We start from the raw sequence: 21,198 nt of genomic DNA on the forward strand, positions 1-21,198 counted from the left end.
ACCCACCACTCCAGCCCTCGTCCTCCACCCAGCGACCCACGCCCACCCCTCTGAGCCTGGGTCCTAGTGGATACTCTCCTTCCCCCACAGGTTCACTTGCCCTTTTGTGGAGAAATTCTCCATCGACATCGAAACCTTTTATAAAACCGATGCTGGAGAAAACCCCAACGTTTTCAGCCTGTCTCCTGTGGAAAAGAACCAGCTGACAATCGGTAACCGTCCACCCTGATGCTCCCCCCTAGGAGGGCCAGGAGCCCTTCGGGGCCAAGTTCCCAGCTGCCCTGCCCATAGGCCCCTGGATTCTGCCCCTGGTCTCCAGGCCTGGCAGGCTCCAGATCGGCTTCTGTCCTGGGAGGGGAGGTGAGAGTCCAAGCCAGCCTGGGGGGAAGTCGGGGGAGTTGGGGAGGCAGGACGGGTCTCCTTGGCCCCATTTCCCTGATGTGCCCACTGAGGCTAAGTGCTTTTCCACTCAAGCCCCTTCCCTCCATCCCTTTGAGGTGTCCCCATCCCCAGAAATGCACGTGTGCTTGGGAGCCATCTAGGGCTGACAGCCATCGGCGGATGTGGCAGGCCGGGTGGGGGATGTGCACACAGTGGGGCCTGTGTCCCCTTGATGGTGGGCGGCCTCTCCTCCACGCCCCTCCAGCTGACTACACCGTGCAGGAAATGGGTCCCATTTGTTAAGTCGTTTTCAAGAAAGGCCCGAGGGACATCCTTGGCAGTCCAGTGGTTGAGACTCTGCGCTCCCAATACAGGGGACACGGGTTCACTGGTTGGGGAATTCAGATCCCACATGCCGTATGGCATGGCCTGAAAAGAAAAAAGAAAAAGAAAAGCCAGAAATCAGGGTTTTCATGTGAAATCTCCCAGTTCCTCAAGGTTGACAAATATTTTTAAAATCTTTGTAAATATACCAGCCAGACAAAACACATCAGTGGACCAGCTGCACCTTGACAGCCCCCAGGCCCCTAGGAATGAGCCGTTGTGGGTCTCAGACAGGTGTTGGAGGGGTGGTGATGACCCTCAGCCACCCTCGGATGCCGAGATGGCTTTTCCCTGGGACTCCTCCCTCCTGCCCGAGCTTTTAGGCCCCACTGGGGTTTGGGAGATGCATCAGCTTGCTAAGACCATCAGAACAGGGTACCACAGACTTAAGGGCTTAAAGAAACAGATGCTTAGTGTCTCACGATTTTGGAGGTCAGAGTCAAGGTCAAGGTATCGGCAGGGTTGGCTGCTTCTGGAGTCCCTGAGGGAGAATCTGTTTGGGGTCTCTCCCTTAGCTCTTTTTAAATTTTAAATATTTATTTATTTAACTGCATCACGTCTTAGTTGCAGCATGCAGGATCTTTTATTGCAATGCATGGTTTCTCTAGTTGCAGCACATAGGCTCCAGAGCGAGAGGGCTCAGTAACCCCATGGCATCTTAGTTCCCCAACCAGGGATCAAACCCATGTCCCCTGCATTGGAAGGTGGATTCTTAACTGCTGGGCCTCCAGGGGAGTTCCCCTAGCTTCCTGTGGCTGCTGGCAGTCTTTGGTGTTCTTTGGCCTGTAGATACTCCACCCCAATCTCTGTCTTTATCTTTACATGGTGTTCTGTCAGTGTTCAAGTCTATATTCACATTTCTCCTTTTTCTTTTTTAATTGAAGTATACTTGATTTAAAATATTGTGTTAGTTTCAGGTGTTGTTTTTTTTTTTTTAATTGAGCCAAATCTCTCCTTTGTTGCAATGTGGGAGACCCAGGTTCAATCCCTGGATCAGGAAGATCCCTTGGAAAATGGAATGGCTACCCACTCCAGTGTTTTTGCCAGGAGAATCCATGGACAGAGGAGCCTGGCGGGCTACAGTCCATGGGGTCACAAAGCGTCCGACCACGACTGCGGAACTAAAACTTTTACTGCTTTCTCCTTTGCATAACCATGCTGGTTAGATTAGGTGCCCTCCTTTAGATGACTTCTTTCAAGACCCTGTCTCCAAATAAGGTCATATTCTGAGGCCGACATATGCGTTTGCCAGGGGACGCACTCTACCCATAACAGGAAGGAAGGGCCCAGACCCTCTGACAGCTTTTGTCTGGCCAGCTGCAGGCTCTCCCCGGAGGCCTCCCGTCATGGTTCACGTCCCAGCCCTCCTCTTGGTGGCCGTTGCCTGCCCCAGTGGACCGGGCATGTGGTCTACTCCGGGAAGGATGTAAATCCTCTCCACTGTCTGCTGCCCCCCGGGGTGCTCTGACCCATTGCCTGTTCCAGTGGGGCTGATGTCTTCCTCTGTAAACCACAGCCCAGACCCGGTGCCAGGAGGATGAGACAGCCAGGGCCCGGGCCCGGCGGAGCCCCACCAAGTGCCATCGTCCCCACACCTCTGAAAGGAGGTTCTCTGAGCTACAAGCCCCGTCCTAGGTTCCTCCTCACCAAGTGTGCACGCAGCCCCATCTGACACACGCATACCACAGGAGCCAGCCCAGCGAGATGGTTTTGACTTGGGGGAGGAGGCATTTGACCAGGGTCATTCTTCCCAGAGTCACTGTCACCCCCCTTCCCCGAATCAGGTCTTACCAGCCCCCAGTCCTGTTTCCCCAGCGCCCAGCACATCCTGGACTGGCTCATGCCCAACACCTCCCTCTGGGCCCTTCAAACTTGGTTTCTGGACTCCTCCTACTGTCTGTCTGGGAGGGGCTTCCTAGCAGACCAGCCACCTTCAGGGTGCCTGGCGAGTGATGGCTGATGAGTCCAGCTGCATCCCCGTCACCTCTCACCATGCAGACACTCTGGTGGTTCCCCAAACTGCCCCACTTCTGGGTCAAGAGTCACACTCTGGGATGTTCTCCGCCTCATAGTTCTGCGCCTGTGGCTGAAATGCCAGCTTGTCCTCTTTTACTTCCCCCCGCCCCATCCCACATCCTCCATGGAAATTCATCTTCCCCACCCGTGCTCCTCCAGCTCATCACCTGATTTATGCGCTTTGGCAACTGTGCACAAAGCAGGGGTTTTGCTGAAATGATTTGAAAAGACAACAAGGAAAGACACAGGTCCTGAGGTCAGGGGAGCTCGGGGATCAGAGTGGTCCAGAGCAGCATCTCCACTCCCATGTGGGGCTCTGGGACACATCCAAGCCTGGGGTCCTGCCAAGATTCGGGGATGGCAGGAACATGGGGGAGGAGACTGGAAAGGGAGGGGTGGGGTAGAGGTTGGGGCCGAAGGGGTCACTCACAGGGGGGTCTCCTCGTAGATTTCATCGACATTGTCAAGGACCCCGTGCCCCCCAGTGAGTATAAGACGGAAGAGGACCCCAAGCTGTTCCACTCGACCAAGACCCAGCGGGGGCCCCTATCGGAGAATTGGATCGAGGAGTACAAGCAGCAGGTGTTCCCCATCATGTGCGCCTACAAGCTCTGCAAGGTGGAGTTCCGCTACTGGGGCATGCAGTCCAAGATCGAGAGGTTCATCCACGACACGGGTGAGGGCGCCCGCCTCTCCCTCTGTGTCCCTCCAGCCGCCTGCCGCCCCCCGACCCCCCGCGTCTGCCTGGGACTCCAAGTTTCTGTTACTCTGGGCAGGTGACCCCAGGGCCCACGTGCAGCATCCCACCTGGTTTACCTTGACCACACAAACACTTGTCGAGCACCTACTGAAGACAGGCAGTGTGTGTCCTGCCCCAGACGCTCTGGACTAGCTGGAGTTTCTAACATGCGGTGCCCACCCCCATGGGGTGTAACGCCTCCTTCCTGCTGTTCATGGCACCTCTTGGCACCCTGGGGCCAGACCCCAGGCCCTGCACCAGTGCTGCCTCCTGCTTTAGGTTGAAAGTCCCAGCGGACAGTGGCTTGGCCATCCTCTGGTCCTCACACCCATGCTGGCCTGGCCTGGAGCAAGTGCCCAGGGAACAGAGGACCAACAGATGACCGGGGGTTCCTGGCACAGCTAGAGCTGACCCAGGGTCCTCCCTGCCCTAGAGCTACCTCGGCTCCTTCCATGTCCCCCAGGTCAGGGTAGGGGTCAGTGCCCAGGGCCTGGTCTTAGCCCCGAGGCTCATGATCCAGGAGCAGCACCCAGGCAGACACCCATTGACTCCCAGAGTAAGGGTGACTGTGTAGCCCTGAGCAGAGTCACAGCACCACTGGTAACACTTCACAAGTGTCACATCAGCTCTCCCTGGCCCAGTAGGGTGGCCACTGTCACTCCCCGCCTCCCCCTTGATTGCAGAGGAGGAAGCAGAGGGCCAGTCCTGGGTGTGACCCCAAATCTTCTGGCCCATCTGTCCTTGTCCAGACATAACGTGTCGTCAGACAGTCTGTCCACCATTAGTGCTGGCTGGCCCTGAGGGTGGTGTTCCTGAGGCCGTAGCCTGGGGCCTGGGAGCACCCTCCCAGGAACAGAGGGTGAGAGGGAGTTCCTTCTAGGCAGACATTTGGGATTGAGAGATTTAGAAAGGACAGCAGGGGAGACAGAGCGGCCTGAGCGAGTCCAGGAGAGGGGAATCAGGAGCAAGGGTCACCGGAGACCAGCCTGGGGACAAGCAAGGACTGGGCTACCCGGGAAGCCGCTCAGTTTTCTGTAGGAAAGCGGGCAGAGGATCCAGTGACAACCCTTCTGGGTCTGCCCCAGCCCCTGGGAGAAACTCAAATGCACGTTCTGGAATGTTCAGAGCAGCAGGTTTGTAAAAGCAAAACGGACAAACAGTGAAAGTGAGCCAAAGGCCCATTGGCAGGAGAAGGAATAAATAAAATGTGGTATTTCAAACAAATAAAAATCGACCGCACAGCAACAAACCGGAAACTCACCCAGAAAAGCAAGTGGCAGAAAAATAACGTGCAGCGTGACACATACATGTAAATGTCAACAACATGTAGACCAACCCAACGTCTTGTATAGAAAAACATGGAAAGAAGAGCAAATGATAAACACAGAACTCAGGATGGACCCTTACGGGGCGGGAGGGTGATGGTGGGGTCCGTGTTGCTGGTCACTTCTGCTCCCTTGAAGAATGATGTGTGTATCGGGGGGGAGCCAAGGTGATTTATTTCTCCTTAATGTTTTTTTAAGCAGCTTATTGAGGCCTAATTTTGCATTTGTTATAAGAGAAGTTTGAGTTCCGTAAGTTTGAGTGTATTTGCGGAGTAGTGCACATAGTTCTAGAACATTCCACCCCCCCAGAGCCTTTCCCAATCACCCCCACTCTCATCCTCACCCAAGGCAGCCCCCATCTGCTCCCTGTGCTCGTGGTTCTTTTGTTCTTTATACCTTTAAAGTATCTTATTTTCTGCCTTCTATGTATAAGATATTCCTGTATGTCTTTATCCTGTTTTATTTTATTTTATATTTGTTTATGTGGCTGTGCTGGGTTGTAGTTGCAGCACATGGAAACTTCAGTCTTCCTTGTGGCACGTGGGATCATTTAGTCACAGCATTCAATCTCTTAGTTTCATAATGTGGGATCTAGTTCCCTAACCAGGGATTGAACCTGGACCCCTTGCATTGGGAGCTCAGTTTTAGCCACTGGGCCACCAGGGAAATCCCTATCGTGTTTTATATGCGTATATATTTATTTTAAAAAGAAAGGACCAGCACTTCCCTCGTGGCCCATTGATTAACACTCCGTGCTTCCAATACAGGGGACAGGGGTTCGATCTCTGGTCGGGGAACTAAGATCCCACACACATGTCACATGGCGTGGCCAAAAGTTTTTTTAATAAAAACAAATTAAAAGTGAATTTCAAAAAAGAAAGGACCAACCTGCTTCAAACTTAAGCTTGATTTTTCTGTGGGAAATTTAAGAGAGGCACACTAGACCAGATAGGAAACACTCAGGGAGTCCTCCTCCAGCTCCCCTTGAGGGAGGAGACCCCCTGCCCCAGTTACAGAGCCACTATGAACTCGGGAGGCCATCTATAAGCTGGATCCCTCATTTGCACATGGGGAAATGAACCTGGGGGTTGGAGAGACAGTGGCTTGCTGGAGGCCAAGCAGTGGGTGTGGAGCAGAGCCTGACCCGCAGCCTGGGGTGGCTCCCACCCGAGGGTCCCCAGGAGACTCTGACACAGGCCTGTTTGTCTTCCCTGCACCCCCGCCCCTAGGCCTGCGGAAGGTGATGGTGAGGGCCCACCGGCAGGCCTGGTGCTGGCAGGATGAATGGTACGGGCTGAACATGGACAACATCCGGGAGCTGGAAAAGGAGGCCCAGCTCATGCTGTCCCGCAAGATGGCCCAGTTCAATGAGGAGGACAAAGGGGCTGCGGAGCTGGCCAAGAATGAGGCTGCCCAGGACCAGGCCTCCGGGGAGCCCTCCCAGCCCAGCAGCAGCGGTGGGGAGCCCCTGGCGGGCAGGGGTCTGAAGAAGCAGTGGTCCACATCCTCCAAGTCATCTCGGTCATCCAAGCGGGGAGGTGAGCACCCTGCGACCACGCTGTGGGGTCCCCCCCTACTCGTCCACACCAGTGACCACCCCTCAGGGCAGCTCCCATCCCAGGGCGGCTGTGGGCTGTTCTAACACTGAAGGTGGTCTGCTGCTTTCGGATCCAAGGCCACACCTGTAGGGAGTCAGAACCAGTCACCTCTTCGTAGCCTCTGCTGCAGAGTGAAGCCCAGGGCGACCCCCAACCCTGGCAGGTTCCCCCAGACTCACCCACACAGCCCCGGGCAGACAGGCAGGCTGGCCACATGGGAACCCCGCTCCCAGCCCCTCGTAGGACCCGGTTGGCTGCAGCTCTGAGGAGCCAGGCTTCTGAGGCAAAGAGGAGAGAGGTCTGGGGTGGGGGATACACCCAGCATACCCAGGAGGGACTTCTGCCAAAGGACCTTGAAAGCCTTCAGATACTGAGAAAATCCTTTCTCTGAAACTGATGTGAAAGTGCAGTGGCTAGTGGGAAAACTCAGGGTATTTTGTGTAAAATACCAGGAGTCCCCCTCTACGCCTGCAAATCCAGCTTTTCCTACGCCAGGCTTGTCTGTCCTGTGCTGAAGGGATCCAGGGAAACACATACACCATACCTTTAATCTCACTCCCCACCACTGCCCAGCCTCCCTACCTATCAGCATCACTGTGGCAGTCTAAAGGGCTCGCTCCTGGGCCAGCCAAGTCAGGGGCACACGAGTGGACCCCAGCCCGGGTGGCTGCACATCCTGGCCTCATACCCAATACCCTCCCTACTCCATGTCCTCACGGGACAGGACCGCGCTGTGCCAGGTGGGCTGGGAGGTGAGCCAGGGCCACCCTGCCCTCACTCCATCCCCTCTGAGCCCTCCTGGCCCCGCTCCAGTGTCATCGCACCTGCCCGCTTCCACCTGCTCTTCCCAGGGCAGCCAGGTCCTCAGTCGGTCTGCGGTTTTGCCTTCTAGCGAGTCCTTCCCGCCACAGCATCTCGGAATGGAGGATGCAGAGTATCGCCCGGGACTCAGACGAGAGCTCGGACGACGAGTTCTTCGATGCTCATGGTAGGTGGGCACCCTGAAGCGCACGGGCCTTCCCAAGAGAGGGAGGGGTGGGATCTGAAAGCGTCGGTGGGGATGCAAGTCACGATGGGAATTACCCGTGGAAAGTTCTGGGTGAACAGCAGGGCGTCAGGGGCAGAGGCAGAATAAGATGAGGTCACCAGGAGTCTGGGCTCTCATACCCTAACCCTGATATCAGGATGTGCCCTGGATCTGGTGGGTAGGGACTGTTCTCTCAAACCCCCCAAAACAAATTTACAATCATATAGGGACATTTTTTTCCATTGTTGTTGTTCAGTCAGTCAGTCGTGTTTGACTCTGCCACCCCACGGACTGCAGCACCTCAGGCTTCGAGGTCCTTCACCATCTCCCAGAGTTTGCTCAGACTCCTGTCCATTGAGTTGGTGATGCCATCCAACCATCTCATCCTCTGCCGAATTTAACTCCCTAAGGGAATTCCCTGGCAGTCCAGTGGTTAGGACTTGGTGCTTTCATTGCCAAGGGCGTGGGTTCAATCCCTGGTCAGGGAACTAAGATCCTGCAAGCTGTTGTGGCACAACCAAAAAAAAAAAAAATTCCCTCAGAAGCTTACGAAAGTGTAACTTCTGATTTTCTAATTTTTTGTAATTACTGTCTTTTCATGATTAAATTAACACACGTGTAATTCAGAAACTTCAAAAATGTGAACAAGCAGAAAATACATAAAGAGCCCCTTTTCCCACGAATCTCAGAACAAGCACAGCAAGAGAACAGCCAGATGAATCACCCACCTGTGCTGGGAAGATGCAGGGTCTAAACAGCCTTCCTTCATACCTTGGTTGTTCCTCTCAAGGAAGTAAGAGGGGCTGGCAGGCAGGTTCAAGGAGATGGATTTGCAGTTCACAAGGCAGGACACAGGCTCAGAAAGGGACAGGGACTTGCCCACGGGCCTGCAACAGGGCAGAGGCAGGTTTGGCCCCTGCCAAACCTGGCAGGCAGGGCGGGGGGGACTTGGTACAGGAGCCAAGTGGCCCCTGAGCTGGCCTCTCCACTGGGGCCTCCCCGAGAGTAGGGAGTGGGTATGGGGCATCCCACACTCCCACCCTCCCCTCCAGCCAGGCCAAAAGGCTAAGCCCTTCCTGGCTTTGTGTCCCTAACATGAGGTAAAGACACAGGAAGAGTTTTAGAAAAATCTGGAAAAGAGAGACAGCAGAGCAGGAGATGTCACTGCTGCAGCGTCCTGAGGAAACTGTCCCAGTGACCCAGGGAGGAGGGACCAGCACATACATGCCAGGGTCCATACAACCGCTTCCTACCCAGCGGTCACGGGGATACGTTCTCAGGAAAGCAGACACAAGACTCATGGGTGGAACTGTTCACAGCAGCGCTTCTCACTAAGCTATCCTTTTGTGGACATTAAAAACAGTCAGGAACATTATGGAGAAACAAACTGAAGTCCATCCATATGACGGACTACGACTCAGGCATGAAAAGGGATGAAGCACTGACACGTGGTTGAATCTTAAAAATACCGTGTGGGGACTCCCCTGATGGCCCGGTGGCTAAGACTTCAAGCTCCCAGTGCAGAAGGCCCAGGTTAGATCCCACATGCTGCAACTAAGAGTTCGCATGCTGCCATTAAAGATCCCACGGGCGGCAGCTAAGATCCGGAACAGCCAAATAAATAAATACTAAAAAAAAAAAGTATTGGAGAAGACTCTTGAGAGTTCCCTGGACAGCAAGGAGATCCAACCAGTCCATTCTAAAGGAGATCAATCCTGAGTACTCATTGGAAGGACTGATGCTGGCTGAAACTCCAATACTTGGGCCACCTGATGTGAAGAACAGACTCATTTGAAAAGACCCTGATGCTGGGAAAGATTGAAGGCGAGAGGAGAAGGGGACGACAGAGGATGAGACGGTTGGATGGCATTACCAACTCAATGGACATGAGTTTGAGTAAGCTCCAGGAGTTGGTGAGGGACAGGGAAGCCTGGCGTGCTGAAGTCCATGCAGTCACAAAGAGTCGGAGACGACTGAGCAACTGAACTGAAAAAAATACAAAAACCCCACCATGTGAAGTGGAAGAAGCCAGACACAAAAGACCGCATACTGTAGGTACCATGTGTGGAAAATGTCCAGAATAGGCAAATCCATAAGGACAGAAGGTCCACCGGCAGTTGCCAGGAGCTGGGAGAGGGGGGCTGGGGCATGCCTGCTAATGGGGACTCCGTGTGGGGAGATGGAGGAGCTCTGGGACCAGATAGGGCTAGTGGTTGCACAGCATTCTGAGTGGACTAGGTGCTACTTGAAAATGGTTAAAATAGTGAGTTTTATGTTCAGTGAATGTTACCACAATTTTTAAAAAAAAATCAAGCAGACAGCAATGAGAAGCCAGCACACCGCAACTAGAGAGTTAGCCCTTGCTGTCCACAACTAGAGAAAACCCACATGTAGCACCGAAGACCCAGCATAGTCAATAATAATAATAAACCAAAAACATCAGGCAGAAGTCCTGTGAGAAGGTGGCCATGTGTCCGTCCTGTTAAGGAAGAGAGACCACAGAACCGAGTGGGGAGGGGCACACGAGCCATAGAAGCATGGGGGCCCCCCGGACTGGCCACTCCCAGGCCCTCCGCCACTGGAAGCCGGGCCTCCCAGTGACCGACACCACCCAGGTCCCCACCCTTGATCGAGGTGCTGAAGCCCCTCTCTTTCCTCCCCAGAGGACCTGTCTGACTCAGAGGAAATGTTCCCCAAGGACATCACCAAGTGGAACTCCAACGATCTCATGGACAAAATCGAAAGCCCTGAGCCAGAGGACTCACAGGGTAACCAGCTGGGGGCAGCAGGGCCTGGGGAGGGCGGCTAAGTGGACCAAGCCCTCCTCCCCGAGAAGGAGCACCCAGCCACCCGGGGGACTGGGGGGCCTTGCAGGTCACGGTCACGACCTCTGTCCAGTGTTGTCTGCTCACAGCAGTCACCGCTTCTGTGTTGCAGATGGTCTGTACCGCCAGAGCGCCCCCGAGTTCAGGGTGGCCTCCAGCGTGGAGCAGCTGAACATCATCGAGGTGAGTTCTGAGGTGGCAGAGGGCCAGGGCCGCAGGGGGCAGGGGCCAGGGCGCCACGGACCAGTCCCAAGGGGGCAATGGAGGCAGAACTTGGCACCCACAGCCTCACGTCCACTCTGGCCTGGGCACCACTGGAGAGAGGCCTGGGACCCACCCCCTCTGAAGTCCCTGACAACCAGTGGGGTCTGCTCCAGTAGGGCAGCTCCCCCAGGAAAGGCCTTGCCCTGCTTCGACCCTGGAGAGTAAAATGAGAAACTTGTAAATTCCAGATCAAAAATAAGATCTTCACCTTGTGCTCAACCTGTCTGAAGTCCCTGAAGAAAAAAAGATGGAAGGGGAGGAAACGAAAGTCACCTAGGCAGAAGTGATGTGGCTGGCCGTGGCCGCCCTACTCTCAGTGTGCAATAAAGCTGTCTTGGTAGAGTGCCTGTGTCCGCTTTGGGGGTTCTTTGCACGGAGCTCACGCCCCTTCTGCTCCTCCACCTGCGGGCGGGCGGTCAGAGCTGTTTGCGTTCGGGCGGGAGCCGGGGTGGAGCGGGGTCACCGCGCTGCTCTGGCCTCTAGCTGCCCAAGGTGGAGATGGTACCCCTGGGGACTCAGGACCCCTGGGGAGTTTGGACTAGGGGTTGGGGGGACATCCACACTGCTCTCTCCTCTTGGGGTTCTCTTTGAGGTCTAAGGTCGAAGCAGGCTTTTCTAGAAGGGTAACTGGGACAAGGGGAGTTGATTTCCAGTTGCAAGTTAATGGCAGTGAAACAAAGCGAACCCCCTCCTCCCCTTTGGTGCACACAGCTCTGACAGCCGCCTCCCCCCCACCGCCCGGGAGGGGCAGAAGGGGGCCTCGGGCTCTGGATCTGCCTGTGGATGCGCATTTGGGCCCAGCACCGGTTCTGGAGTACCGCCATCCTGAGTCGGATCCCTTTGCTTGCAACAGCCCCCAAACCGGAGCTCCTCTCCCAACCTCAGGGAAGGAGGACGGCTTTATGGAGTCACTGATGGGGCCCTCCTGGCTCCCCAGAGCTGGCTCCCAGGCCCTGCCTCCCGAGGGCTCTGTTCCCACTAGGGTTCGAGTCTCAGGCAGGGCATGCCCTGGTAGAAAGCAGTTTGCACAGGAGGAAAGTTGTGTCTCGGGCTGGTCAGTGCTGGGTCCTGGCAGCCAGGCCCAGGCAGGCTCCCCCCACTGTCCAGCCCTGCCCATCCCAGGTGACTAGGGGTATGTCTGGGTGTCCAGGAGGCTGCTCAAATATATTCCTTCCACGAGCCCCTCGCCTGACTATTGATTAATCCTTGAGACCATCGGGCAGCCAATGACCCCACCATGCCTCAGGCCATGAGTTCATTCCCTCCCAGGCCCGGCAGCCGTGTGCAGCCCTCGGAAGAGACAGGAGTCGGACCCAAGCTCTGCTGGGCGTGTGTTCCTGCCTAGGCCCCAAGGCCCGTGACTGGCTGATGACCAGGCCCCTCCTGGGGATTGATGCAACCCAGTCTTATTTCCACTCTGGGCCAAGGACTGCCCGCCCATCAGCCTTCCTCTCACCCAAAGCCCTCTGCTGCTCAAAGGCTCCCAGTCTAGCCCGATCTGTTCCTGTGGCCTCACGGGTCCCTGGGCTCAGCACCCACGCTGCCCACCCCTCTCCTGGGCTCTGCATTGACACTTGGGTCCTGCTGCTCCCCACTCCTGCCAGCCGATGGCCCAGTTCAGGGCCAACTGACCCCTTAGGGCTCTCCAGATGGCTTCAGCCCCTTGTTCTGTCTTGCTGGTTCCTTAGGGAGAGGCCCCTCTCTTCAGCTCCCTTCCCCGACCCCCACACTCGCTGATATCACATGGGCATGGCGAGTACTCAGCAGTGGCTCCTCTTGGGCTCTGGCCTCCCACAGTCATACACCAGGAGTTGGGGGCAGGGAGAGGCCCCTGAACTGGGATTACAGCCTGGGGTAGGAGAAGAGCACTGAGCTGGTGGTAGAAGCTCTGGGTTCCAGTCCAGCTTGGCACTGACATGCTGTGTGACCTTAGATAAGTCCCTTGGCCTCTCTGGGTCACCTCGTCTTGAAATGGAACAGTTGGATATATGCAAGTCTCACTTGGACCTCACAAGCAGGGCTGAGCAGCAAGAGGTGGGAGCATGACTCCTCACAAATGGTGGGGCAGGTCGGGGGGGGCGGTTGTGGTTTCAAATAGAGATACCTGCATTGCCCTCTCTGTTCTAAGGTGCTGGGGCTCTACCTCTGCTGGACATCTCGGCTCTTGAGGACCTTGGTCTTAGAGTCTGGGAATGGCAGGGCCTGGAGGCCATAGTCCAGGGACAGCCCATATAGATAGAATGAGAGCTCAGTGCTGTTGGCAGAGCAGCCAGGCTGAGTCCCTGACCCCAGCCCCTCTTAAGTGAGTCTGTGACTGTCCAATGCCTGGACACAGACACACACAGGGCAGGTTGACCCCAAAGGCCCGCACTGGACTGAGCTTCTGCCTCCTCCCCAAGGCCAGAAGCCCCAGAAACCCCTGTCTGGGCCCCCTTGATGGGAAGTGGAGTTTCTGCTTTGGATGGAATAGACCCCTCTCTCCATGTCCTCTGTACCCTGGTCAGGTCGGCAGCCAGGAGCTGGGATGCAGGCAGAGAGGACGGACGGGGAGGAGCAGCTGGCCTCCCCCACCAGGGGAAGGGCTTGAGGCATCGGGCACCAGGCCCCGGAGCAGAGGAACTGAGATCGGGGTTTTCAGAGGGTGTAATTGGGCCTCAACAGGCCTCTTTCCCCAGCATGACAGAAGCCTCGGCCCGGGCACAGAGCTGAGTCCCCAGGGAGTTGACCCCCACCAACACCCCTACCCACACAGGATGAGGTCAGCCCTCCACTGGCTGCACCACCCTCCAAAATCCACGTGCTGCTGCTGCTGTTGCATGGAGGCACCATCCTGGACACGGGCGCCGGGGACCCCAGCTCCAAGCAGGGAGACGCCAACACCATCGCCACCGTGTTCGACACCGTCATGCGCGTGCACTACCCCAGCGCCCTGGGCCACCTCGCCATCCGCCTGGTGCCCTGCCCACCCATCTGCTCCGATGCCTTCGCCCTCGTCTCCGAGTGAGTGTGTAGGCTCCACTCCTCCCCTGGCCCCGAGGGTCAGAGACCGTCCCACCTAATATTGGGACCATGGTCCCGTCATCCAATCCAGCTGTCTAACTTGTTCTGTTGGGAGGCAGCAAAACCCATGCAAGATGGCTGAGGTTAGAGTGTGTTAGTCACTCAGTCGTGTCCAGATCTTTGCGACCCCAAGGACTGTAGCCCGCCAAGTTCCTCTGTCCATGGAATTCTCCAGGCAAGAATACTGGAGTGGGTAGCTGTTCCCTTCTCCAGGGGAATCTTCCCAACCCAGGGATTGAACCTGGGTCTCCTGTATTGCAGGCAGATTCTTTACCGTGTGAGCCACCAGGAGGATACAAGGGGGTTAGAGTTTGGGGCCCAAAGCTGAGCCTCAGTCTCTGTATCTGTGATATGAGAATGCTGCCCTGCCTCTGAGATTACTCCCCAGCCCTGTTCCCCACGCCTGGCCTGGAAGCATCCCCACGTGGTTTGCTGAGTCAGGGCCAAGGCTCTCAGGGTGTCAGGCAGCTCCAGCTCTGATGTTTGGGTCAGGGGTGAGGGTGCCCCCTGGGCGGAACTGAAGCCACCTGCTCTCTCCTGATGGGTTCCCTTCCCCCAGCCTCAGCCCCTACAGCCACGACGAAGGCTGTCTGTCCAGCAGCCAGGACCACATCCCCTTGGCCGCCCTGCCCCTGCTGGCAACCTCCTCGCCCCAGTACCAGGAGGCTGTTGCCACAGTGATTCAGCGAGCCAACCTCGCCTACGGGGACTTCATCAAGTCCCAGGAGGGCGTGACCTTCAACGGGCAGGTGAGTTGTGGGGTGGGAGAAGGGGAGACAGAAACCCCTGCAGGGTGGACTGGCCTGGTCCTCCAGCCCAGGGCTCTCCCCAGCCAGCACCCCAGCAAGCGGGGCGGGCGCTCAGGGCCCTGGACCTCTCCCCACCCAGGTCTGCCTGATCGGGGACTGTGTCGGGGGCATCCTGGCGTTCGATGCCTTATGCTGCAGCAACCAGCCGGTGTCTGAGAGTCAGAGCAGCAGCCGCCGGGGCAGTGTGGCCAGCGTGCAGGTACGAGCTTCCTCCAGCCCCCAGAGCAGGGGACCTTCAGGATGGAGACCGTGTCACCCTCTGGCTCCAAACATCCCAGAGGCCTGCGGTAAAAAGGAAGGGTCGGGGTTGCCAACGCAGGTGCCCAGAGGCGGGGGACAGATGCATGGCACAGGTGAGCAGCTGCAGTGAGGCCAGACAGGAGCGCAAGCGATTTCAGCAGGCAGTGAAGCCGGGTCTACACCGTGGAGAGCAGATCCATCACCATGAGGGCCTGGATCCTCTGAGCCTCCTGGCAAGAGAAAGGACCCAATTTCCCTCCGCTGCAGAGTAGCAAGCAGCCTGGTGGGCTGGGCGAGGCGGCAGGATCAGTGGGAAGTCAGCAAGGCCCAGATGGATGGGCTGGGCCAGGAGTGAAGATGGGGGGAACCATAGGGCACACAGGGACGGGACCTTTTCCTCCCCGGCTTGGGTTAGAAGCTGCCACAGGCATAGGGTCAGGAGGGGAGACTCGGCTCCCACGACACTGAAGAGGGGGCCAGGCCAGTGGCCACCGGGCAGTGAACCTGTGTGGGGCCATTCCAGGACGCTGACCTGCTGTCCCCTGGCTCGACGGTCAACATGGCACATGGCAGCAACCTGGAGAGCAGCCGGCACCTGAGCCGCAGCAACATCGACATCCCCCGGAGCAACGGCAATGAAGACCCCAAACGGCAGCTACCCCGCAAGAGGAGTGACTCGTCCACCTATGAGCTGGACACCATCCAGCAGCACCAGGCCTTCCTGTCCAGGTGGGTGGGGACGCCCCCGCTGGGTGAGGATGGGGACTCTAAGATGGGGAGACACGGACCAGGTGGTGCTGATGGCCAATGTGAGAGACCTGAAGGCCCCCTGACCTAGGTCCTGGGGTCCCCAGGGTAGGCCCACGGTTCTTCAGCCAAGAGAAGGTGTTGGGTGCAACTGTGGTCTTTTTTTTTATGGTCATGCTGTGCTGTGCTGTGCTTAGTCGCTCAGTTGTCTCTGACTCTTTGCAATCCCATGGACTGTAGCCCACCGGGCTCCTCTGTCCATAGGATTCTCCAGGCAAGAATACTAGAGTGGGTAGCCATGCCCTCCTCCAGGGGATCTTCCCAACCCAGGGATCGAACCTAGGTCTCCCGCATTGCAGGCGGATTCTTTACCATCTGAGCCACCAGGGAAGCCCAAGAATACTAGAGTGGGTAGCCCATCCCTTTTCCAGGGGAACTTCCTCACCCAGAAATTGAACTGGGGTCCCTGCATTGTAGGCGGATTCTTTACCAGCTGAGCTACCAGCGAAGTCATATATATATATATTTTTTTAATTGGGATACAGTTGCTTTACAATGTTGTGTTTCTGATATACAGCCAAGTGAATCAGCTATATGTATACATATATATATACATATATCCATATGTGTATATATACATATATCCCCTCTTTTTTGGATTTCCTTCCCATTTAGGTTACCACAGAGCACTGAGTAGAGTTCCCTGTGCCATCCAGCAGGTTTTCATTAGTTATCTATTTTATGAAAAAAAGTAAGTGAAAGTGTTAGTCACTCAGTCATGTTCGACTCTTTTTGACCCCATGGACTGTAGCCCACAAAGCTCCTCTGTCCATGGAATTCTCCAGGCAAGAATCCTGGAGTGGGTTGCCTTTCCCTCCTCCAGGGATCGAACCTGGGTCTCCCACCCTGCAGGCAGATTCTTCACTGTCTGGGCCACCAGGGAGGCCCTACTATTTTATACATAGTATTGATAGTGCGTATATGTCAATCCCAATCTCTCTATTCATTCCACCTCCTTGTTCCCACCTTGGTGTCTATATGTTTGTTCTCTACGTCTGTGTGTCTATTTCTGCTTTACAAACAAGTTCATCTGTACCATTTTTCTAGAGTCCACATGTATGCCTTGATACATGATATTTGCTTCTCTGACTTACATCACTCTGTATGATAGTCTCTGGGTCCATCCACATCTGAGTCAGAGAGAACAGACTGACTGGGGCAGGGGAAGAAGCAGGGATTGGCAGAGTCAGCAGGCAGAACTGACCAGGGACAGCATGGTCCCAGCCAGGGCTGTCCCAAAGGCAGTGGGCTCCCTGGAGAGGTCGGGCCCTGCTGTCACCAGGGGTGTCCCAGCAGGTGCTGGACAGCTGCACTCGCAGGACTGCACAGGGCCCAAGCTTCGTTGGGGCCTGATGACCCCCGAGGAGCCTCTTTCAGGAGGCTGAGGGCAGGCCGGCCCGGAGGAGGGCCGTGGTGTGACCTCGCTCGTCTCCCCACCCCACCTCATACCTGCAGCCTCCACGCCAGCGTGCTGAGGAACGAGCCCAGCTCCCGCCGCTCAAGCAGCTCTACCATGCTGGACGGTGCAGGGGCCGTCGGCAAGTTCGACTTTGAGGTCGCTGACCTCTTCCTCTTCGGGTGCCCCCTGGGGCTGGTCCTTGCCTTGAGGAAGACGGTCATCCCCTCCCTGGATGGTGAGAGTCCCTGCAGGGGAGGGTAGGGGTCCATGAGCTGGGCAGAGGATCTCAGTGAACCCCTGTCACAAGGCCGGGGCCACATCCCACGCCCCTTCCTGCATCAGCCTCCTTCCTGCACCCCCTGCCTCACCAAGGGCCCATGGCTCTCCTTTGTTCCAGCCTCAACCCAGCTCAGTCTCCAGCCCCATTTCCCAACACACTGTTTCATTTCATCTCTAAGGCACCTCTGGAAGTTGAGGACCAGAGATGGAAGGGGCTGCCCCAGGATCAGATGAGGACAGACCCAGTCTCCCATAAGGAAGCCAGGCACCTCTGAAGTCTCCCTGATGCAGTGGCCTCCCAGCCCCAGAGACAACACACATAGGGAGGTGGAAAAGTGTCGGTTAAGAAGCTGTCAGAGCAGAGGTCCCTGCCCAGTGCCCCCAGGATCAACTGGGGGCATCCTATAAGAGCTGCTCAGGGGGAAACTGAGGCTCAGAGAGGTTGTAGACACCTGCCCAAGGGCAAGACACTGTGCACCCACATGAGTGCACAGACTCAAGAGACAGAGATGGCAGGGCAATGTCATCTGTAATCATGGAAAACCTGAAACAACCTAAATGGGATGCAGGCTGAGGTTAAATCAACTTTGGCACAGCCGTACAAAGCAATGCCCCAGTGCAATTCAAAAGAAAGGGGCTCAGTGAAAATATTCATATGAAAGACTCCCAACATTTTTTGTGTTAAATGAAAAAAAAAGGTCAAGTACAAAAAGCATAGATCATATTTCTATTTGTGTGCAGGTTTGGGTTTTTTTGGTGTTGGGTCTTCATTGCTGCGCACGCACTTTATCTAGTTGCAGCAAGCGAAGGCTTTTGTTGCAGAGCATGAGCTCTAGGTGCTCCGGTTTCAGTAGTTGCAGCCCTCGGGCTCAGTAGTTGGGAAGCACAAGTTTAGTCGCTCAGCGGCATGTGAGATCTTCCTAGACGAGGACTCAAAAACCCTGTGTCCCCTGCACTCGACCACCAGGGCATCTTCCCAACAACTGCAAAATGTTCGGAAGCACAGAGCCTGGAAACATTTTCAATCAAGAGTGGATGAGCAGGCTCTAGCCTGCTCGGCCGCACATGCTCGGGGCTCCCCAGGGTTTGCAGGTAGGGCTCTAGCCTTAGCTCTCTGGGGGTGGAGAGGAGCTTTCCGTTATATGTCTTATATCGTATATATCCCTGTACTACAAAAAACAAAAAAATTTACCATTATCAAAATTTTCTTAATTAAAACAAATTTGGTTAATAAAGGGACAGTGGCCCAAACAGAACCCCAAATCTATGGAGACACACTTTTGGGTTTCTCTGTCTTCTAAAACCCCAATCCCATCCCACCCCACCGGACCTTAGCCGGCTCTAGGCCCCGCCTCCTTAGGGCGGAGCTAACTCCAGGCTCTGCGACTCCGCCCCGCCCTCAGTTTTCCAGCTGCGGCCCGCCTGCCAGCAAGTCTACAACCTCTTCCACCCCGCTGACCCATCGGCCTCGCGCCTGGAGCCGCTGCTGGAGCGGCGATTCCACGCCCTGCCGCCTTTCAGCATCCCCCGCTACCAGCGCTACCCGCTGGGGGACGGCTGCTCCACGCTGCTGGGTGAGAGAACCTGCGCCCCACCTCCACCGGCCCCGGCCCTGGGGGAGGGTGGGAGTTGGCCCGACTCCTTGGGTGCTCCAAGTTCCGGGGGTGGCCCTGCGTGCGGGAAGGGGCGGCCTGCACTGAACCCTTTAGAAGCTGGACAGCTGGCGTAGGTGCAGGTGCCTCGCCCCAGGGAGGAAGGCATGAGACACCTCCACAGGCCTCCCCCTTCCCGCCGCTTCAGCACAGAGCCAGGGCCCCGCTCCCTTTCCCACTGCCCCACCAAGGCAGAGCTGAGGACCCAAGGGACCCTGGCAGAGTCTGGGCCTGTGTCCCGCCCTGTGAAGGGGCCCTACGGCAGGCTATTGGCCCGGAACTTCCAGGTCACCTGGCCTGGAGATAGGTCGCGTGAACGAGGGCTGCCCCGTGGTACATCTCGTCCCTCCCGGGAACAGCCCGTCCCTCCTGCCCCCCGTGTGTCCCAGTCCTGTCTTGGTCCTTGAGAAGCCCTGTGTCTGTCGGAGCGTCCACACGAGTGTCTGTTCTTGTCCTCTGTTCTCTCCCCGTCTGCCTCCAGTCGAGACCGTGCAGAGAAACCCCGAGCTGGTCTTGGAGGGCGGCCCCCTGGCCCCTCTCCCTCCCGGGGACGGCTTCCTGGAAACCAGTATCCCCGTGCCCGCGCTCACCTCGCAAGACGGGCCCCGCCCGAGCCCGGGCTGCGCTGAGTGTGTGTAACCCCCCTGCTCGTGGTGGTGTCTGCTTCGCTGGCTGACCGCTGGTCCTCAGGGACCCCCCCACCCACTCCTTGGCCACCCAGAGTTTGGGGGACTGTGGCGAGGAGCAGAGACCAGGCAGGACAGGTCCCTGGGAGCGGTCTTGGCACTGGGCAGTGCGGGGAGGGGACTCAAAGCAAAGAAGGAGCCCAGAGGAGAGCAGCTGTCCCGGGGTCACCCAGCACAGTGTCAGCCCAAGGGCTCTGTCTGCCACTTGTGAGGCTACCAGCAGGGGCAGCCAAGGGTTGGGGTGAGGCCTCAGGCCCTCTGGGACCCACCTGCCCCCAAGGAGAAGACTTCGGTCCCGGCACAGGGTTGGATTCTCTACCCACTCCCTCCCTCCCTGAGGAGGTCCAGACACCTCCTGCTCCTGTCTAGAGGTGGGTCCTCTGGCCCGCCCTCAGCCCAGGCCCAGGTGAGCCTGGCTGGAGCCCTCAGCCCTCTTCCTTTGTCCCTAGATGCCCATCCGGGGCTGGCTCATGTGGCCCATGTGTGAGGGGCATGCACGATGCTGGCTCATTTGCTCAGTCCTCCGCCTAAGACATGCCTAGGAAGCTGTCCCAGGCCCCTGTCGCTAGCACCCCCAAACCCAGCTGCCGTGGGCTGTGGGTCAGGCCAGGCCGGGCCCCAGAGGCCAAGAAGGCTAGACTAGACCAAGAGACTAGAAGGGTGGCCGGGGTGGGGCGTGAGCCTGGCCACCTTGCCTCCCTGCCCACTGTGTCTGTATTGGTCCATCTGTCCAGCCCTGCCCCAGCCCTCCCTTCTCTCTGCCTCAGCTCAGCCCTGCCCTCTCAACCCTGAAAAGGCAGGCCCTGGCACGCATGGGCCCATCCTGTCTGCCAGTTGTGCTCAGATGCCCCCCACTCCTCTGCAGCTGGTGTTGGCCTTGCCTGGCACAGCTGCCGCTCTGGCCTGCCCCAGCCCTGGCACACACTGGGCACCCCTGCTCGGGGGTCCTGGGGCCAGGCTGGGCAAGGCCTCCTTACCCCTGGTCTCTGGTCCCTGTCCACCTGCAGCAGAGGCACTCCAGGCCCACAACACGGTCTTCCAAGAGCACGCGGCCCCCTCCTCACCTGGCTCAGCCCCCAGCACCCGAGGTTTCCGCCGGGCCAGCGAGATCAGCATCGCCAGCCAGGTGTCTGGCATGGCCGAGAGCTACACGGCATCTGGCATCGCCCAGAGTGAGTACAGCAGCGCTACCCACCCATCAGAGCCAGGGGGCTCTGTCCTATTGTGGCCGGTGTCAACCGGGCCCATTATGCCCCCTCAGAGAACAGTTGGAGACTACTGGGGTGGGTGCCACTGGCATCTGGTGGGTAGAGACCTGCTAAACACCTTATGATGCTCAGGATGGCCCCACAGTGAAGAGTCATCCTGCCCCAGTGTCCATCGAGAACTGTGGAAGGAAGGAGCATATGAAAGGGTGGCCCTGGAGTGGGGAGCCAAGTCCAGCTGGTAGGAGATCGGTGGTGCTGTCTCAGCTGCAGGGTGATGGGTCTGCGAGGAGGGGTCCTAGCCCCAGAGGGGCAGATGTTCCTTGAGGGAGAAAGTTGGGGGCCATTTCTGGAGAAGCTGGAGGGGTGGCCCAGGGGAGCCAGGGAAGCGAGGTCTCCTGTGCATGGCCCCTTTTGCCACCCCAGGGGGTGGATCACCCCGGCCTCCTTGGCTCCTTCCATCTTCTTAGCAGCTGGAAGCAGAGTCTGGACTATCCCCTCT

At 57.1% G+C, this 21,198-nt stretch overlaps 1 protein-coding gene across 23 annotated transcripts in view; it reads left to right on the forward strand.

Moving 5' to 3' along the window:
* PITPNM2 (phosphatidylinositol transfer protein membrane associated 2) overlaps positions 1-21,198 on the forward strand; it is a 159,827-nt gene that overhangs the window by 131,820 nt on the left and 6,809 nt on the right. For 20 of the 23 annotated variants that reach the window (XM_061384631.1, XM_061384638.1, XM_061384629.1 and 17 more), the window contains 14 exons: positions 91-212; positions 3,230-3,457; positions 6,075-6,383; positions 7,336-7,431; positions 10,134-10,238; positions 10,408-10,478; positions 13,312-13,559; positions 14,179-14,368; positions 14,508-14,627; positions 15,192-15,397; positions 16,931-17,109; positions 18,557-18,727; positions 19,287-19,436; positions 20,499-20,663. In XM_061384631.1, coding sequence (XP_061240615.1) covers positions 91-212; positions 3,230-3,457; positions 6,075-6,383; positions 7,336-7,431; positions 10,134-10,238; positions 10,408-10,478; positions 13,312-13,559; positions 14,179-14,368; positions 14,508-14,627; positions 15,192-15,397; positions 16,931-17,109; positions 18,557-18,727; positions 19,287-19,436; positions 20,499-20,663 — 2,360 coding nt within the window. Of the gene's footprint in view, positions 1-90; positions 213-3,229; positions 3,458-6,074; positions 6,384-7,335; positions 7,432-10,133; positions 10,239-10,407; positions 10,479-10,747; positions 10,905-13,311; positions 13,560-14,178; positions 14,369-14,507; positions 14,628-15,191; positions 15,398-16,930; positions 17,110-18,556; positions 18,728-19,286; positions 19,437-20,498; positions 20,664-21,198 lie in introns of those variants that run through there. The other 3 variants (XM_061384643.1, XM_061384645.1, XM_061384649.1) reach the window with 2 other exon arrangements.

The sequence above is a fragment of the Bos javanicus genome, chromosome 17 (genome assembly GCF_032452875.1).
Source record: "Bos javanicus breed banteng chromosome 17, ARS-OSU_banteng_1.0, whole genome shotgun sequence".
NCBI lineage: Eukaryota > Metazoa > Chordata > Mammalia > Artiodactyla > Bovidae > Bos > Bos javanicus.